The sequence below is a fragment of the Astatotilapia calliptera genome, chromosome 12 (genome assembly GCF_900246225.1).
Source record: "Astatotilapia calliptera chromosome 12, fAstCal1.2, whole genome shotgun sequence".
In the NCBI taxonomy this organism is placed as follows: domain Eukaryota; kingdom Metazoa; phylum Chordata; class Actinopteri; order Cichliformes; family Cichlidae; genus Astatotilapia; species Astatotilapia calliptera.
In genome coordinates, this window is record NC_039313.1 from 1,500,253 (window position 1) to 1,520,997 (window position 20,745).

Genomic DNA, 20,745 nt, shown 5'->3' on the forward strand with positions numbered 1-20,745 from the left:
TGTGTGTGTGTGTGTATGTGCGTGTGTGTGTGTGTGAGAGAGAGACGTGCTATGATGCATGATTGAGACATGGCACTGACAAAAAGACACCGACCTGCAGTTGGCAGAGCTGAAGATTTTCAGTTCAATGAAATTGACATTTTATTTGCACCAAATCACAGCATCAGTGGCCTGGAGGTGATTTATACTGTAAGATCCTACAGTAATATAGAGACTACCCGAACAATCAGATGACCTCCTATGAGCAACCACATGGTGACAGTGGGAAGGAAAAACACTCTTTTAACACAAAGACATGGTTAGACAGCGTGTTTCTAATATTTATAGGGGTGAATACAATAACCACAGTTTTATCTGAATTTAGAAACAGGAAATTAGAGATTATTCAGGCTTTTGCATTTTTAAGACTTTCCTGCACTTTAACTGGTTTATCTCCTCTGGCTTCACTGATATACATAGCAATGAAAATATATGCTGCATCTTCTAAAGCTGCATAAGGGCAAAATACAGTATGTGTACATTTGGATCAAGGCCTGCTTTTGGTATATATGGTTATTACGTCGAGTTCTACAAGAACTTTTGAAATGTGATTACTCCCCTGACTGATTTGTCAGATCATGTTAATCTTTCGAGCGCATTTCTGAGTGTCAGGACTCAGATCAGCCGAGGCTCTGATCGCCCCTGATTTTGCTTGAGACCGATAGCAAAGCTCAGGGTACAAGCACAGTAGTTTTGCAGGTGTCTTTGACAAGGCCGTGTGCTATTTTTCACAGAAATCCAAAGAACACCACACGAACCACAATAAACCCTGTGTTACGTTTGTCACAGCAACATTTTGAGGTGTGTGTTGGTTTCAGCTCCACCCCAGCTGTTGCAGACACTGACTACACCTTGTGTTCCTGCCTCTGCTGTAAGCCGACAGTCAGCATGTTGTGGGCTGGTCTATACCGCTGGAAAAGGTCAACATTGAGATTCACCATCTGAAAGGGACTGATGCTCGGTGCCATGTAGAGTTGGGTTAAAAATCTTAAGTTTGGGGTCCTCCGGGTGATCCACAGCTTTTGTATCATGTTTGCAAATATCGTAAATGTGTATCTTCCTCTAAAATCAGCGATAGATGCAGGAGTGGAAGTTCTTTTTAATAAACGGTTTGTTATAGAGACAGATAACAGAGCTTTTGGGTTTTGCCAAGTTTGGTAGAAAAAAAATGGGGGGGGGGGGTAATATGATGTCATCACTGTACTTGTACTTGTCTCTCTCATGTTTTCAACTAAGGCTTGTTTATATAAATCTACATATATGTCTGTGAACATGTGTATGCATGCATACTGTATACATGTGAATAATCATGTGATGCTTTGCTGTATGGCGGGCAGGATGCAGGACCCCAACGCAGGAAAATTAACTGAAAGCAGCAGCTTTATTGCTGAAGTCACTATTATCAGTATAAAACAAAACTAGAAACAGAAAACTCACTACAACACTAGAAAATAAACCAGGACCTGAGAATTAGAGTTACTTGGAGCACAGAGGACGAACCGCAGCATTGCGAGGGTACGACACGACAACTAACAGAGACAAACACGAAGGGCGAAGGTAATGGGAAACAGGAAGGAGGCACAGCTGGGGCTAGTCCAACATAACGAGACAAAGGAAGCAAAGCAGGATACACGGACATAGGACAGGAAACACAACACATATGCAAGACAGACTCGGAGACACAGGCTTCACACTGAGACGTGACTGACTCGGGAACAGAAGCTCATGAACCAGGAAGTGTCTGATATCACACTTGAGAGTATATACGTTAATAATATTATACAAAGGATTATTTATCAAACATGCAATAAAGATTATATGGTAATGACGGATACACCAATATGATTGTTTTCATGTAATGTTCTTAAACAAAAGTTTCTGTTAAAAAGATCTTCAAAGCATAGTGAAGATAGCACTTGGTGCACTTAACAGCCTCGTGCCTGTTTGCTTGTTCCAAGCCTGTAAACTGTTACAATTCATAGAATAATAGGTGCTTTAAAAAATTTATGCAACAATGAACTTTTGATTACAAAATCTCTGAGCTCGTAGTGATATTGTTATTCTCCCTGTAGACGAAGCAGCTGGGGAAAATCCCAATACTTCCTGCACAGTGTCCCTCCAGCCACTCCTGGTTAACTACAAACGAGCGTAACAGAGAAACAAAGAGGAAATTAATACTTTTTGCATCTAAACAGATGACCCAGGAATGTAGCATCAATTCAAATTGCAGACAAAAACAATGATTAGAAGTTTCACTTTGAGCCGTGGAGCCTCACCTTCACCGAGGATGTCAATAGTGTCACCTTCACTGAACTCCAGGTCTTCGGGCCCCTGAGCATCATAATCATAAAGGGCCACCATCTGGTAGAGGATAGTACGGCTGGCCAGGGGATCTTCTTTCTGCAGTTCAGTAGCACAGTGTGAGTAAGAGAGTGAACCTGTAAACTAGCTGAGATATCATTAGAGAAGCATCTTCACATTTTTTGGTGTGTGTTACAATTCGACACAAAAAGACAAACAGTTAAATGTAAATAACATTTTCTTTAAAAGTGTGGCAAAATTTCATGTTCGTGTTTTATTTTTGCATCATTGATAAATATAATATTTAAAGCTGAAATAATTAAGACAAAGTTACTTGCTGTCTTTTGCAGTGTCAAGTATTTTGTACTAGTATGTGCTCAAATATGGGACCTAACGGGACTGCTTGATTTTTTTTAAATTTCAGTAAGTCGTTACTGCAACATTTCAGATGTATCTGTTCTAAATTACGTCCTGATTTATTTTGTTGGTGAGAAGAACCTGTGAATATCTGAAGCCTTTAGCTTTGATAGTTTTTCCACATATTTCTGTACAAACACTACCTCCACATTTTTGTGCACATTGAAATGTACACATGGAACAAAACGTATGAAAGTTTTGTAGAAATAAAAATAAGAAAAATTATTGAATGAGTTAGTACACACACATGCATATATAAATATATGCATGGAGGGGAAGAGCTACGCAGGACCCTCGAGCTTCCAGGCCTCTGGTAGAGGACCCGAGCTTGAAGGATACAGACTGTGGGGAAGACAGACAGACAGACAGACAGGCAGGCAGGCAGATTGAATCAGTTTATAGACTAAAATGTATTCTAACCTTTGACTCACCAAAGTAGCACCTTTGGCAGATAGAGCAGCTGAACAAACCTGTGCCAGTCATTCTACAATAGAAATCAAATATTCCCCATGAATGTGGACCTTGTCGCTGCTTTGCTTTCCCTCTTCTGTCCAGTTCAAACCAGCTGGATGGGCTTTAAGTCTGCAGACTGTGCTGCACACTCCATGTTTCCATGCTCACCATCTTGTTCTTTGTTCCTGAGGTAGTTCTGGCACAGCTTGGACTTACGTTTGGGTCGTTATCTTGCAGTAGGATGAACCCCTGACCAACTGCACACCAGAGGGTCCTGCATGGAGTGCTGTGGTAGCTGTTTTGGTTCAGGGAGCCTCTCACTCTGTACGAGTCACCGACCCTGGATCCAGCAAACAGCCCATCACACTTCCTGCTCCATGTTTGACAGTTGATGCCTCACACTGAGGATCCGTCCTTTCACCTACTCGACAGCGCACAAGGATCCTGCGTGATGAACCGAATATTTCAAATTTAGTTTCGGTCCATAAAACCTTCTTCCAGTCTTCAGTAGTCCTGCTGTTTTATGGCTCAGGCAAACCTCTTGTCTTATTCTGACGTCTGGCTTTCTTGCTGCAGCTCGTCCTGTCAAACCTGCACCTCAAAGTCTTCACAGCTGAAACTGAGACTTGCTCACTACGACCACTATTAAGCTGCTTGAAGCTGTTGTCCTGTGAGCCGCCATCACACAGCTGTTAACTCTCAGAAACTTGTCCTCTGAGTCATGTCTTTGGGTCTGCAGACGTCTTCCTGTCACACTTTGTTTCTGAGCCTTTGGATGGTGAAGGAAACTGGACTCACTGACAGCTGCAGTTTCTCTGTAGGACAGACCTACTTTTATAAGTGTTATGATGGTCTGTCTCTCTTCCATTGTCAATTGCCTTTCCCCCCATTTGTGTAGCAACACTCTACTTTCTGCAGTACAATACTGTTTAACTGATGCTGACGAGCGTATGGCACCACGGTGTGTCCAGCACTGCTTCTATGCAGGCAGAGGGGGGAGTAATCCAGAAAGTTGGAACAGCTGCAGGAATTAGTAGCAGCAGCTTTCAAGGCTTGATCAACCTGCATTGCTGCAGAACAGATTTAACCTGTTAACCCTTGTTGTCCCTGAAAAAGGCTTTTTGTATGATTCTGAAATGTACATTATTTTTCAGTTTTGAGTAACTGCACCTTTGTTTATCCTCTGGCAGTTCACCCTCACCTTTGTACCATTTCAAGCTGTTCATTGGACTGAATGACTTGTAATAAATAACTGGAATAATTCTGAATTTAAAAGTTGTAAAACTTTTGACTGGTAGTGTAAATGAATGAAGGTACTAGTAGTTGTGGTCTTTCAGCTGTCCATTTGGAAAGTGTGCAGTATATGCAAGCACTGGCTCTATAGACAGGGACACTGTAGCTAACTGCCCTTCGTGTCTGATTCTGTTCTGTTGCTTTTAGTTATTCCACAGCAGATCTTCTGTGTCAGCGTCACCCTTTCCGAGCATCCTCTTCTGTCGCACCAACCTTGTGCATGTCCTCTTTCACTACATCCATAAATCTTCCTCTTTTGTTCCTGCCTTGCAGCTCCATATTTCAATCCTTTGCCCACTATAATAACTATAATCCTCCCTCCTCTTCCCGTCCAAACCATTTCAGGCTTCCTGCCTTGTTATGAACATAAACTAACACGACATTTATAACGTGTGGGGAAGCTGGTGGCAGTGTTGCTGTGACACCTCCACCACCATATTTAGTTTAGATACAAACCTGGCACCACAGGGTAGCTCTGCCGGCCTCAGCCAACTGTTGCACAGTGTGAGCCGACTCGATTTCCCCGTCCAGGGGTGTCAGCACGCAGGAGCCGTGGTGCTTACGTCTAATGAGAGAGGACGAGGGAGTGAGAGGAAGTGGTGGATCAGCAGGAAAATAGATGAAAAACTGGCAGATGAGCAGGAAAATACAGAAAAGGAAAATCTTCTGCCTGTTCATGTTTGATGTAGATGTCAGATGTCTGTGCACACTGTAACATTCTTACTCTGATGGAGGGCATTTGTTTGTCAGCTTCTGCTGTTACCTGAGGCGCAGATGAGATGCCGGCTGGTCCAATTTCTCTGCAACTCGTTCCTTAAGTTCACTGTATGTCGTGTCCAGAGGGACAGACAGAGCCACAGTGTAAATGTAGTGAACCTTCACCACCACAGAGTCTGCCTCTGCTCTCTGAGCTGAGCTGGCATGCTGCGAATACAAGAGCGTCTAAAGATAAATCATTGGAAAACAGGTTTTTTAGATATAATTTTTTGTCTATTTTTTGTTAAGGTTTGTGAACTAAAGCTGCCTGTGTAGCGGTGTGGTTGCAGCCAACCAACTGAATAGCCCTCATTCATTCATTATGTCATTATATCATTCACCTGCAGTCGTCATTTCAAACATAAGAGACATGAGGCCCAGTATGTACCCAGTGTTGGGTTTGTCCTTCCTCGGCTACTGCAGACACACGATGAGCTCCATGGAAAGGCTGGAGCTATACACTGCTGTAACTGGTTGTGTAATTTGCTGTTCGCTGTCAGACAACTGATGACGTACTGGACATTTCTAAATGCTGTACGGGCAATTAAATTGTTAGCTAAGTGACTTATTTCATGTTTCTGCAAACTGCTTCGCTGCTGGCTGGTATGTTAAATAAGTTTGAAAAGAAACTCAAACAAATAAGTGATTAGTTTAGATTTGAGTTTTGTTTTAGCTCAGAACAGATGTGACAACATACCAGTGTCACAAACATCTGCAGCACTGCATGCATGCGCTGTGTCGCGAAATCTCAACAAACCGTCTAACGACTGAAGATCTTTTGATTTTCAGGAATCTTACTAGGTTTTAATGTTTTGTGCTTGTTGTTGTTTGATTCAAAGACTTCTCTCTACTCACCTGAATAATTTAGCAAAAAATTCATATCAGAGCCCAAAGTGAAACCTTCACAACGCTGTTTAACCAGCAGCACCAATATTCACGTGTCAGAACAAGAATATTTACTCCAAAATCAAACACGTCTGCTGTCCTCCAGTGTCACAGTGACTTAACTGGAACAAATCAACATTGCGCTGTTAAGTTCAACTTTACAAAACGGTTTCTTCAAATGCACAAAACTTATTATATTTAGATCAGGGAAAAAGTGTGTGCATTTGTGTGTCCGAGGCAATCAGCTGTGAGTCCTTCTTTCAGTGCATCGGCTTTCATCTTTCGAAGGAGGATTTACCTGCTCTCGTGCTTTGGCTGTGCATTTGGGAGTCTCAGAGTGGGTGGCAGTAATGTAAGATGGAGGAGGTGTGTCTGAGGTAAGATGTCCTGCAGGGAAACCACAGTAAAGGTGCATATCAGCAAACACAAAAAGGATGAAAGCCACTAGAACCAGCAATGATTTTTTTTAATCGTTGTTTTATCTCCAGTCTTCAGTGCAGGCTTTATCTTCCAACAATACAACTAAAAAGAACAACTCACCAAACACATATAACCAGTAAAGTAGATTTCATGGAAAGCCATCCTAAGAGCTGCACAGTGTGTGCAGTAGCATCATCCATTACACAAAGGCACAGACAGTCTTCCATGATACTGTGTAGTGCATCAAAATATTCATGCATTTTTCTGCATTCACAATTTTATCCATTTTGACGAGACCCTCAACACCACTGGCTGAGATGCAGCCCCAAATCACGAGACAGCCTCCACCTTGTTTTACAGATGTCTGCACATGCACACGTTGCACCTCTCTCCTGACCTTTACTGAACATTGAAACAATTTGAACTCAAATCTGACTGTTTATGACAAGGCTTCAGCCAACAGTCGATGGATTGTGGCTCAGTTGTGTTGCAGTGGGTTCGGGGGGCGGTGCCAGGAGGCTATCAGAGGGGACTGATTGTGTAATTGTGCGCTCTCTGTTCTAACAGGCAGCTGGGCCTACACTGTAAAAAATGATGGATGTTACATTTACAAAAGTTTAACTTTCTCCGAAAGTTGATTCTGTTCATCTGGACGTTTTCAGTCACTCGTCAGGTGACGTCTTCAGTCTCAGCTGACTGCAGGTTTCAATCTTATAAACAGCACATTTGCATAATGACTGAAACCAGCCCACTGAAGGAACAATGGGCTGGGAGGGCAGTCTTACAGTTTTTTACAGACACTAGGACACATTTCCCAATACTTAGGTCACTTTTGCAAAACTCTTCACACAATCCTCCTAACTGACCGTCAGCTTGGCAAAGCAGTTCATTTCACATTCAAAATGCACTACAACTACCAAAACACTTCATTCAGGTCTCAAATAAACTCATTCTTCCAGAACACTAGCAAAGGTTGACAGCCGACAAACACACTTTGTCACCCACAAAACAATGACCTAAAAACACTAACAACATGTAGCATTACAGTGTTTTCTTGTGTAAAACAAGGACACATCTCTGTTTATAATTTCAATATATGTTACTGGAATGAATCAGACATCATGCAGAATTCGTTAATATTTGTTTATGTATTTTTATCTTTTTGCACTAAGTAATCCCAAAATACAAGAATTTTTATACACACCATCCACTGATACACATACAATAGTAATGCTAATCTACTCGGTCTTCTCCATTTGGCCACAGGTTCTCATCCACATCACATCTTATGTCATCTAGGGCAACACACCTAGGAAAGAATCTTCTGGCTGCCAGAATTGAAGGAGTTGAACAATTGAAGGAGTAACACCTGTGTAGATGTTCATCTACAATGAGAATCAGCTGTGGCTGGTTAAACTGCATTGTTAGATTTAAAATATGTTTCACTAAAATATTGCTGTTGCATTTTGCTGTCTTTTTAAGTTTTGCATTGTGTTATTGTTTTGGCCATAAGTTTAACAGTTTTGAAAACAGTGTGTAAGCACATGCAAAATGTCCTGTACGTACAAAGATTTTTGGCAGTTGTTGTGTCTGAGTGAGAAGATAATTCATGAAATTTGAGAGATGTAGTCATTGAATGCATTTTGTGCCAAAACAATGATAACTGGTCCTCAGTTTAGCCCACATAGACTTCTGTTGTGCTCACTGTGTGAGGAGTTTTGCAAACGTGACCTAAGTATTGAGACATGTGTCCTAGCGTCTGTAAAAAACTGTAATTATGCAAATTCTCATGACCACTTGCATCCCAGTCACGGAAGCGTTGGAGGCGGTCCGTAAGAGATTACAGGATGACCCCAACCTCAGCAACAGGACCGCTCTCAGCATCCACCAAGTGTGTTTGAACTGTGTCTTCATTCCACCTACTTCACATACAAGGCTCAGTTCTACAGGCAGAAACATGGGTGTGCCGTGGGCTCCCCAGTTTCAACCATCATGGCCAATTTGTACATGGAGGAAATGGAAAAGAGGCCTTTGCTATCCTACCCTGGAACACCACCAAGCCATTGGTTCAGATATGTGGATGACACCTGGCTGAAAATCAAATCTCAGGACGTACCACATTACCACATTAACTCTGTGGACCGACACATCAAATTCACCAGGGAGGATATGAAAAGGGGCAGGTTAGGCTTCTTAGACTGTGAGATTTCCATCAGTAATGGGGGACATCTAAAGCTGACGTGTACCGTAAACCTACACATACGGATCAGTATCTAAGGTTTGACTCTCATCATCCACTGGAGCACAAACTGGGCGTCATCAGGACGCTACAACACAGAGCGAACACCATCCCCACAGACACAGCAGCCAGGGAGGCAGAAGAACATCAAGAAGGCCCTGAGTAAATGTGGTTATCCCAGCTGGACTTTTGTCAAAGCTGGGAAGGCACCTAAAGAAAGCTCCAGCCGATCCAGGAGAGAAGGACAACCGCTGCCCAAGAGAAAACCTGTAGTGATCCCGTACGTGTCAGGAGTATCAGAGCAGCTGAGACGCATTTTTTCTAAACACCGGGTCTCTGTGACCTTTAAACCCCAAAACATACTGCGCCAAAAACTGGTCCACCCCAAGGATCGGGTCCCCGACACAAACAGAGTAACATAGTGTACGCTGTTAAGTGCAGGAGGATTGGCAGGATTTATACATCGGGGAAACCAAAGAACCTCTGGCTAAGAGGACGGCACAACACAGCAGAGCCACCTCGTCAGGCCAGGACTCTGCAGTCTGTTTACACCTACAGGCCAGTGGACACTCTTTCAATGATGAGGATGTAACATCCTGGACAGGGAGGAACGCTGGTTTGAGGGCGGAGTCAAGGAGGCCATTTACATGAAAAGGGAAAGACCATCTCTGAATGGAGGAGGGGCCTAAGGGTACATCTGTCACCATCTTACATGCTGTGATTGCAGCCATTCCCCAACTCTCTGTGAATGGGACTCATGGCCATTAATCAATGGTTGTTGATCAGTGGTCATGAGACTTTGCATAATTAAGATTAAGGAACTGCCCTCCCAGCCCATTGTTCCTTCAGGGCTGGTTTCAGTCATTATGCAAACGTCCTGTTTATAAGGTTGAAACCTGCAGTCAGCTGAGACTGAAGACGTCACCTGATGATGACGAAACGGTTCTCCCACAAAACGCTACGTCCAGGTGAACAGAATCAACTTTTGGAGATTTACTTTCCTGGATGATTGAGATGCATCAAAAGTCTAACTTGTAATTTGAAAATAATTTCATGTTTCTATGGTGAAGGTAATTAAATCATGTAGGATCTTTATGAAATTCAACAACTTAATTTGTTCTTGTTGAGATGACGTGATGCAATCTAGTGAGAGTGGTTAGGTGCTGGACTCAAGAAATTCACAAGATCGCACGAGATTTCAAACTGCAGGAAAATCCCTGGAGTTTTAAAAGGCAACTACACACACACCATGTATGCTCGACACTATTTATTGTGGTTTGACCTGTCAAGGACAAAAACATACGGAAAAATTCTGCATCAAGCCTTGAAATCATAGCCTTTCCTACATTTGTTGAGCCTAGATTGACAGCTTGGTGGCGTGGTGGTTAGCGCTGTTGCCTCATAGCAAGAACATGGGTTCAAATCCACAATCTGGCTAGTTTGCAGTGGGTTCTGTCTGAGGACTCTGGCTTCCTCCCACAGTTAAAAGTCATGCAGTTATTAGAGCTAGGTTAATTGGTGATTCCAAATTACCCTAAAGTGTGAATGTAAGTGGTTGTTTGTCTCTATGTGATAGACTGGTGAGCTATCCAGGTCGCACTCTGCCTCTTAACCTGTCACTTCTGGGTTATACCCCTGCAACCCGGACAAAGCTAGGAGGATGGTAGTGGCTGTAAATCCATTCAGCTTTTATGTTAACCAGACTCTACACTTTGTTGAACGTTATGTATGAAGACAAATGTAATTATCTAAGTGCCCAAGTAGTACTGGGGTAAAAGTTAATGAATAGTGTTGGAGTAAAATGACAAAATTGTGAAGGATTAAAATATTTCAAGAGCTCAACTTACTTCATTTAAACATGTTTCAATCACGTTTTATCAACACAACATGCACAGGCTTACTGAATATGAATAAGTACAGACGTACCTTAACAAGCATTGGCTTTAATGATCACCACAGGGTGATACTAATAGTTTGTTTTGGAAAAGACATTCCTGATTAGTTTATGGCAGAGGCGGGCAATTGAGTTTTCCAATGAGCCTGAAATCAGGTCAACAAGAAACTTCATAAGGCCTTCACAGCAGACCCAGTTTGTCATATCACCTGGTTACACATCAGATCATGACTGATTTCATGAAATAAAAGAAGTTCTTTCTATAAATTTTGTTCATTTAAAGTGTCAGAAAGGATTTTCTCTTTCAGGATATGACCACTGGCTAATGACTTGTGTTTGTCAAGTCACTGGTTAGTGAGCATGAAGTTTAACAGTCAAATGACCCCTCGCCATCACATCTATTTTCAGAACAAGCTGGCAATGGCAAAAGCCAACTAGCATAGTTTCTATTTAGCATAGTTTCTATTTAGCATAGTTCGCCCTGCTTTGTTTCCCTGATTAGTTCCAGCTGTGCTCCATGGTGTCTCCCCCTCCCTAATTATTTTATATGTGTTTACATCCTTTGTCACCCTCAGTCCCGTTTACGTTTTCATCACACTGTGTTCTTTAATCTGTAGTGTACTTATGATACTGTTAGCATTCCTCTTTCTTACTGTTCCACAGTTCCTGTAGTTCTGTTCCCCAGATCCTCCAAGTGTTTCCCTGGCATTTCCAAAGTTTCTCATGGAGTTTGGCATTTTTACTGCTTCCTGTTTAGTTGCTATTATGCCTCCAATAAAGGGCCGTTCTCGTTTTATCCCTGCCTGCTCTGATCCTGCGTTCTAGGTCCTCTTTCACCAGCAAAACTGACACAAATATGGCTGCTGTGTTTTACAAAGCTTTACTTTTCAGTACTAATTCAGTCTGTGAGGAGGATGCACCTTCATACTTCATCTGTGGTGCAACTCCAGGTATCCAAAAGTTAGTACTAGCACAAAACAGCTATACCAATTTATGTTGCCATGTCAACAGACATTTTAATATTTTATCCTTGTTCATCAGAGCATGAAACAAACTGGCGGCTGTTATCGTTCATATACAACAATTTGGCAGAAGATTTACTTTTAAATAAAAAAATCACACCGTAATCCTTTTCCTGGTTTCATGTCCGTCTTGTTAACAATGTAATACAACTGCAAATCTTAAGAGTACTGTGATTACAACCATAGTTACAAGTTTCATCATAAAGATTTTGTATTTTTATATTTTATGTTAAGAAAATCTTAAGAAGATTAAAATTACAGGGCCATCTGGCAAACATGAAGCCACGAGACCAAACAGAGAAAACATTACTGTAACGTTGGGATGATCTCTCACAGCGGAGAGTTGCTTTGAAGGAGCAAATGAAATGAAAAAAGGTGAAAAGGTTTAAGATAAACCAGAGTGTGAGTGATTTTTACCCTGAGGAGGAGCTGCAGGACTATGCTGAGACTGTGGGCGAGTGGGTGGCTTGAGTCCTGGTGGGAGGGGAATCCCACTGGAAATTCTCTGTGGAAGGAAGCAGAACAGGAGAATAAATAATGAAGAGTTTTCTTTCCACAATGAAAACAGATTTGTCACAGAGCAGAAGCTTGTGTTTTTTGTTGAAATTGCCTTTAATCCATTTAATGTCACCAGACACAACAGTTGTGTTGTCTCATCTCGGTGGGTGAAGCAGAGAAGAACTTAGCAAGAATGTCATTTTGATCAATCTGTAAAGTGCCTCCATTAAAGCTCTTAAATGGGCGGCATGAACATGAATACTGTGTGTTGTGTTAGTCAAAGAGAAGTATATTACAGTGTCCTTTTTGCCTTTGGACGTCTTGACATCTGCTGGTTGAAGAAGGGATGCTGGCAGAAGTCCTCTCTGCAAAAAACGACTAAAAATTAGATTTGTAGCAATGAAAATAAAGCTTGTATACAGAAATTCTCAGTATTGTGACAGCAAAAGAATACATGCTCAAGAACCTGAGCAGGAATGAATACATATTAAGATTTATATAAAATATAAATAATAATAATAACTTTATTTATAAAGCGCTTTCAAACAAAGTGCTGTACAACTATCTGAAACTAAAGCGATAAATAAAATAAAAGCGATACATAGCAATACAAGTTAAACACAGTAAAAATGTAAAAACTCAAAGCCATAGAATTAAGACATGTAAGACTTTTAAAGACCTGCACAGAGCACGCCTGCCTAAGGTCTTGAGGGAGGCTGTTCCACAGAGACGGGGCACAAAAAGAAAAAGCTCTCCAGTTGTCTTTTTTCTGGCTCTAGGAACCTTTAGAACAGGGGTCCCCAATCCCAGTCCACGAGGGCCGGTCTCCCTGCAGGTTTTAGATCTCACCTGGGGTCAACACACCTGAATCACATGATTAGTTCATTCCCAGGCCTCTGGAGAACTTCAGGACATGTTGAGGAGGTCATTTATCCATTTAAATCAGCTGTGATGGATCAAGGAGACATCTAAAACCTGCAGGACACCGGCCCTCGTGGACTGGGATTGGGGACCCCTGCTTTGGAAGGCCAGAGTCAGTCTGTTTAAAGTGATAATCATATTTATGATCAATATAATGTTAGAACATTGGGAGAGGAGTGATGCTGGCCTGTAGTCTTAAACTGTGGTATAACTTCACACTTTTCATTTCATTTGGAAATGAACCAGTTCAAAGAGATAAGTTGCAAAAATAGGTTAAGAGCTCTGAAATACCATCAACTACTTTTATCAGTACCATTGCAATCAGCACATAATTAATTTTTGCACATATTAACAAAGGTTTTGACTTCAAACTCATCCAGAGAGAAACTGAATACAGATTATTTTGAATTAAAGTTTCACTTTTATTGTCTCTTCCATGTTCTTGAATCTTTGCTGCTTAAATAAAAGTGATTAAATCCACTTACTATAATATTCATATTGTCAGATTCAAAACCCTCTTTCATTGTTTCAGATTGCAGGTCACTCCTCACCTGTCCATCATATATGACAGTGGCCATCCCATCTCTGTTCTCCTCTCCAAATAAAAACACCGTCGCGCCTCCAGGCACCGTCAGCTGTCCTGGTCCTCGTGCCATGTAAGGGACACGCACTTGCATGTATCGAGAATCCCTAACAGGTAACGGACAAAATAAGCTGTAAATCTACAAGCACGGCTTTGCTGTAGCCCTGTAGTAGCATCGGCCACACACATGTTCTGTGTCATCACGTAACAAACTCACTGAGCTCCATCCACATTCGGCTCGTAGAAGCCAGGTTTCTGTGCAGAGGACAATGACAGTTAGCATCTGCAGCAGCTCACAGTAACGTCACACATACGCTGTGGTCAGGCTCACCTGCTGCCTCAAAGGCTCAAAGCCTCCAAAATCATCATTGGGTATCATGGAGGAAATCACCTGCAAAGGGAGAGCATTACACATGAATGAATATAAAGTGCAGTTTAAATGATGTGTTTTAGTCATATTTCAACTGTCATACATTTAGTCAGGGCCGACGTTTATATTTACTTTAATGAGCTACACTTATCGGTTTGTTTGGGTTAAAATAACCTGATACATGTGCCAGGATTCATTTAAGCTTATTTTAAGAGCACATCTTAATCATTTCAATAATCAAATTGTCATAGTTCAGCATTTTGAGTTTGTGGACTTTTGAACCTTGTTGTCTTACAGTCATTTATGTCGTTGTGTTGTATGTCGCTCGATGCTGTCCTGGAGTTGGTGACTCAGTGTTGATGTTTCGATTAATATCATCTTTTGTTTCAGTTTAGTTCTTGTTATGTTTCTGGTGAATTTCTGCTTCTTAGGTTTTGATGCTTCCTCTGTCCTCTGTCTGATTGATTCGAGCTGCGTCTCCACCTGTTGCCCATCCTCTCGTTATCTCGTTAAAATTGAACTGAACTGTTAATTGCTGATTCTAAACGTGTCAGCCCTGCAACAGGCTGGCACCGTGGCCAGGGTGTGCCCTGCCTTCTCACTGTGTGACGGCAGGGATAAGACGGTCAGAAGAAAACGAATGGATGGATAAACACGTGTACCACAGGCACTCTCTACGTACCGTTGCTTTTCCCAAGAAGTCTCTTTGCTGCAGCTGCTCCACATCCTGTTTCCTGGGACGAAACACCACACCCTCAGGTACCAGGAGAGGATCCAGGGCCTGCTTATTCTGTTTTTAAAGTTATAGTAAAGAGTCTCATGATCATAAACTGACTCCCAGCACCGTGTTCATGCAGTGGTGCTGGTGTCAGTCACTGTGCAAATATCCCGTTTATAAGGCTGGAAACCTGCAGTCAGCTGATGATGACGAAACGTTTCTCCCCCTGAAAACTCTACGTCCAGATGGACACAATCAACTCTTGGGATTTACTTAGCGACAGCAGAGTCTTACTGTAATATTACTTTAGAATAATAAAATCACCACTTGTACTTAAGCGCCTATATTTCATTTTTTAAGTCTAGGCTTTAGACGTCATTGTAAGTCTTGTTTGGTGAAATATTTGTTTTATTTAAACCAACAACAGGTGACTCCATCGGCACTTTCTGCAGTCATTTGTCATGTAAAATTCTCACTGCTGGTCCATTTGATTGGACAATAATAAATACCATGGTAACCATAAAACCTGAGGAAGGCTTTGTGACATGTTCGGTTTTCCAACAGGGTCTTTTTTTCAGCTAAACCAGGATCGTACCAAGTAGTCTTTAACCTTAAACCTAAAAACAAATGAACTCACCCTGATGCTCTCCAAAGCTGCCTCCATGCTCCCCCCTCGTCCTGGTCCTTTCTCCTGGGAGGCTGACAGCAGGACGTCCCTGGCCTGCTCCCACTGGCCCATCTGACAATACACAGCTGCTGCATTGTATAACACCTTGGAACATATCACAGTTACCTGTTTTAGTGCATTCAAACAATTTCTGGTGAATGACAGGTTGTTTCTCCAGAATAGATTTGGCATTTAAAATGAAATGAAACTGCTTTATTTCAGATGTTCGCTGAGCAGCAGCTGAGCTGGTAAACTGGATATGTATGATTCTTGTGGACGATTGTCTGGACAACCACCACAGCTGTTATGTAGTTTACGTTATGCTGACTGTATCTGATGATGAAATGTTTAAAACTCACAGTGGCACACACAGTTGCACTGTTGTTTGGAACCAGTAACAAAACCATCACGTGTGTCTTCTTCCATTAACGAGGCTTTGACAGCTCACAGGTGTGTGGCTGATATTTGAACTACACAAAGGTGGTGATGAGACCGCACGGGGCTGAATTTCCTTTTTATGGCGTTTTAATGTGCACTGAACCGAATCCTTGATGATGGTGTGTCCTTGTGTCGAGGTGTGTGTAGGTGAGGCTGAATGTCAGACCTGCCAGCTGTACAGTTTAAATCTCAGTCCCAGCTGTTTGTAGTCGATCACTACGTTCTCTCGCATATGTTTCTGTGCCCAGATGTAGTCAGACAGAGCCTCTTCCAACCTGGAGAGAGAAAGAAATGCGGGCAGTATATTTAAAAACCTGAATAGCACACAATGTATAAATAATATAATCACATAGATACCACACCTGCGCCAAACTTTTCTGTCATAATTTGTCATGTTTTAGTAATACATGAACATCTTTCGTAGTTTCGTGTTTTCATATTACATCAGTGTGGCGGGGGCGTGGTCTGCGGTGCCGCTGTGTGAACTGGGTCCTGCTGTGGTGTTGTTGTTGTCAGTGTGTGAGGCTGAAGAGCAGGTCTGCCGCGGTTTGTTACAGTCTGTTTATTTGGTTTGTTTTTACAGTTTTTCTTCTTCATTGTCTGTGTGGAGCATATGATGTAACGTTGGTGGTGATGCGAGGTGCTACACATCTAAGTGGTTTTTTTATTATTATTATTTTTATTATTATTATTATTATTTTATTATTTTTTTATTTTTTTATATTTTTATATATATTATTATTATTATTATTATTATTAATATATATTATTATTATATATATTTTTATATTTTTATATTTATATTATATTTATATTTATTATTATTTATTATTATTATTTTATTTTTATATATTATTATTTATTATTTAGTATTCATTAGTGAAGAATGAAGTAAATGTTCTTTTAGTTTTTCAGATTTTCCAATAAGCTGTTTTCAAATTTAACGTAATCTCTGTTTCTTAGTTTTAGATGTTTTTCCTCAGTTGGTCCACTGAGAAATGAGTTGCCAGGAACTAATCCCAGCCCACCTCCCACACCTGTGGGTCTCTGGTGTATCAGTACAAAGGAAAATTTCACAATAGTTTTATTGTCTGTTCCAGCTTTCCACCACAATGGTCCACAGGCCGTCTCCCATACTCCTCATAATACACCCTTTAATGTATTTAGTGAATTAACATATGGCGTACTGCATATGATGGATGAATTATATGATTTTTGGTTATTTTTGTGTATTTAAATTGTGTATTTCGGCACATCCTGTTCTCTGCCTCTTTGTTCACATTTATCGGGCAAAATCTTAAGTTGTCATGAAGTCGAGCGTTAGCAACTATTACCAGATTTTATGTTTAGCTCTCATTTAAATCGTATTAATAATCCATCATATTAAAAAGTAAATATTGTTTGTCTCTTTGTGTTAGCACTCAGATGGACTGACCTGTTCGGACTTTAGCTGAATAATCAGGATTTATTACTGGGTGAGTGCTCCTGGAAGCGTAGCCTTCTGTCAGTCTGACTCTCTCGTATATAAATCATCACATCTTGTTTATGTTGACACTTTACACAGCGTCTTTTTGAGAAATAGTAATATGTACACAGACTACGAGTTAGTTTGAAATGGTCCTTCTTACCTGCCCATCTCCATCATCACTGCTCCTCGCTGGAAGAAGGCGACAGCAAGGCGTTCATCCTTAGCAATGGTTAAGTCTAAAGCCTGGATAGCAGAGAGGGGAAAGATGACATCAAAGCTTTACTGTACGTGTGTGTATACTCACGAGTGATACAGTAAATAATAATGCATGTACAGCTTTTTATTGACCTTCTTTGTATGTTTTTCTTCATCTTCACTCCTCCTCTTTATCTCTCTCTCTCTCAAACACACACACACACACACACACACACACACACACACACACCAATGATCCACATACGATGCTCAGTTTGCTCATTTACAGCCTGGAAAGTCCAGGACGTTTCCTGATTTGACAGCGTTTGTGAAATAACCAGTAATCCCTGACAGCCACTGGTTAAAGATGATAGACATTTCCATTTCAATCATTTGGAGTGACTCACCTTCAAGGCCAAATCCAGCTGCCCCAGGGCCAGGTAACATGAGGCAGTATTAAACAGCGTGCGAGAAGTGGGCTCACTGATCTCATTGAGTTTGGCCAGAGCTGTTGGCCAGTCCTTCACATCCACAGCCTCGACCGAATTTTGCCACAGTTGCAGTAACTCAGTGTAAAGCATCCTGTAAGCCAGGAGTGGAAATACAAGACAGAGACACTCTGATATCAACAGGTGACATTTGATTTGATTTTTTTGCATTTCCGTGTTTACTCTCAAAGCAGATGATTTTATCACAGTTACTTAATGCGGTTATAAAGTTATTCATGCATAGAAAAATAATTTATACATATTCTAATTTTTCTTTTTTGACCCAATACGAACAAAACAGGAAACCCTTAAAATCTGATAACAAATGTCACTTTTAGACTCTCGTTGTGCAAACACAATATTTATGTCTCACATTGGTGCATTACATTAAAAATAGGTGTAGACATATGAGATATATATATAGTGTGTGTGTGTGTGTGTGTGTGTGTGTGTGTGTGTGTGTGTGTGTGTGTGTGTGTGTGTGTGTGTGTGTGTGCCTTCATCCTATCATGGTGTTGTTTACTGACAGTAAATGTTGGTCGCTCTAAAATGTGTTACACTTCAGTGAGAGCAAGTCTGAAGATTTTGTCATTATTCCCACATTTTCGGAATATCGATGACAATAATAACTATTTGTGTTAAGAAGAATAGGAACTTCTGTCAGGCTGAAGAGAAACTGGTGTGAATGTGAGCACAGATGGTTGTCTCTGTGTTAGTTCAGTAACAGACCGGTGACCGGTGCCCTGCCTCTCGCCCTATGACAGCTGGGGTGAAATGTAAAAGGATCAATGAAAGGATGTTTAAGGCAGGAAAGAAAGAAGTAGTCTGATGGAGAAGAGTACGGTGATGTAAAAGAGGAAGACAATTAGACAGGTATTAGAGAAATACAGAATATATCGAACGCAGCAAAAAGAAGGAAAAGATGCAGCTGGAGAGAAAGTTCACTGATCTGTAACATTCAGCACAATTTTCCTGGAATACTTCCTTGTACCATATGCAGTGCCTGTTTGCCCGTGCTGCTTACTTCACTTCACACAAGTTTAAATGCTTCTCTCTGAAATATCACTCCACACTCAGACTGCTGCTTACCTTTTGTTCCTGAATGAGTGGCTGCTTTGAGTTCTGTCAGTGTTGGTCTCTCGTCCTCTGGACCTGTCTGTGCTCACAGGGAAGTGTGAGTAAGACATACTGGTCTCCTCAGAAGTCTCCACCCAGCTGCAACAAAGAGGTTCTCTATTCACATTCCTGAGATAAAACCCACAGTGGCACAATGACTGTGGAATTCACCTGTTAACGCTGCACGTACCGTAAGAACGGCCGTTACAAAATACTTGAATTGCCCATGATTTATGCATACCTGTTTGACATTATGTCCTGATTCTAGTCATATATCATTTATAAGTCTGAGTCAGTGGATTTATGTTTGTTTTAATTTATACAGCTGGTCCCACTGAGGCTCAATGTCTGATCATTAAACTAACAATGAAATACCTCACATTGTCCAGTGTTTACAGTCATATCATATTGCCTATAACTATGGTGTAGCTTACATTATATCTCCAAGCAGTTCTGAGCTGAATCTATTCACACTGACCTTTGACCTACCTTTACCTGAAATATTTCACAGAAGGAAACGAGGAGACAAAGTCATCTGTTTTCCAGAAATCACAGCTCTGCACAATAGAAAGCTAACAGAGGCATTAAAAACTGCCATAAAGCTGCAAAACAAGGAAAAGGATGACTTTTTTATTCATACCTTACTGGGTCAACCGGCTGCACTGGTTGTGTTTTACTGTTTATGTGCACCACGAGTCTTATCATGGCCCTGCCCATTAAAGAAATATGTAAGCACTTTGTTGCAGTTGCTGCTGCTGCTAAAAGTGAGGGAAGTTTAGGATATCTCTGCATTGGACATCCTAAATTATCTGAGACAATCATCATCAGTATGTAAAAGTCAGGAACAGGAAACAGGAAACAAAAAAAGTCACTTTAAGGGAGAAACCACATATTTCTTCCCGTCTGATCTACAGCAATCTGCAGTTTTTTGGTTTTTCAGGTGTGTAATTTTTCAGCAAGAAAATGATCTAGAAACCTCCCAATGCAGAAAAAAACCTGCACAGAAAATACACAATGTAGCTGTGAGTCATAGATTAACCTCCCACAACCTGGATTTCAGCATTATTCAATCAGCATGAGATCATCCTAACAGATAACAGAAGAAAAACCCAAATTCCCAAAGAATCTACTCGAAAAAGCTTCGAGAAATGTTGGATAAATTCAAGAAATTATAAAGAAACTTACTAAAGAGAATTCAGGCCCTGTTGGTCACGCCAAATATTGACTTTCGATCTCTTTAGAGCTGTCAGTAATTCAATATTTTTCCCATTTCTCAAGCAGAAATATTTAACCAGAAAACTGAGAAGTGGCTCAAGACTCTTTCACGGTACCATGTATACGGTGACATTTCATTTTTGTTTATTTTCATTTTGCTGTCAGGTAATTTTAATGCAGATACTGACTAGAGTAGAAGGGTATTTAGAGTATTTTGAGAGAGTGTTTTTATATGTGTTAAATCTTGTCATGTTACTTCTACAAAGAACAAACGTATTCTCGGAGATTTGTTTCCGCGTACTCGGGTACGGGACTGTGAACCTGGAAATTCCGACTTATTCAAGAAGGC

At 41.0% G+C, this 20,745-nt stretch overlaps 1 protein-coding gene across 2 annotated transcripts; it reads right to left on the reverse strand.

Annotated features, from left to right (window-relative positions):
• Nucleotides 1-819: 819 nt before the first annotated feature.
• Nucleotides 820-20,384, reverse strand: LOC113034114 (NADPH oxidase activator 1-like). Of its 2 annotated transcripts, none has more exons than XM_026188455.1 (17): nt 20,367-20,384; nt 19,155-19,280; nt 17,985-18,159; nt 17,543-17,625; nt 16,081-16,189; nt 15,447-15,581; nt 14,774-14,881; nt 14,053-14,112; nt 13,939-13,976; nt 13,690-13,828; nt 12,514-12,582; nt 12,137-12,224; nt 6,443-6,531; nt 5,267-5,427; nt 4,960-5,068; nt 2,316-2,439; nt 820-2,175 (listed from the first exon to the last, which is right to left on the reverse strand). In XM_026188455.1, the coding sequence occupies exons 2-17, from the start codon at nt 19,250-19,252 to the stop codon at nt 2,066-2,068; spliced, it is 1,695 nt and encodes a 564-aa protein (XP_026044240.1). In that variant the 5' UTR covers nt 19,253-19,280; nt 20,367-20,384; the 3' UTR covers nt 820-2,065. The 2 variants fall into 2 exon arrangements, with proteins under 2 accessions (XP_026044240.1, XP_026044239.1); XM_026188454.1 differs by lacking the exon at nt 20,367-20,384 and adding an exon at nt 19,671-19,801.
• Between the last annotated feature and the right edge of the window lie 361 nt (nt 20,385-20,745).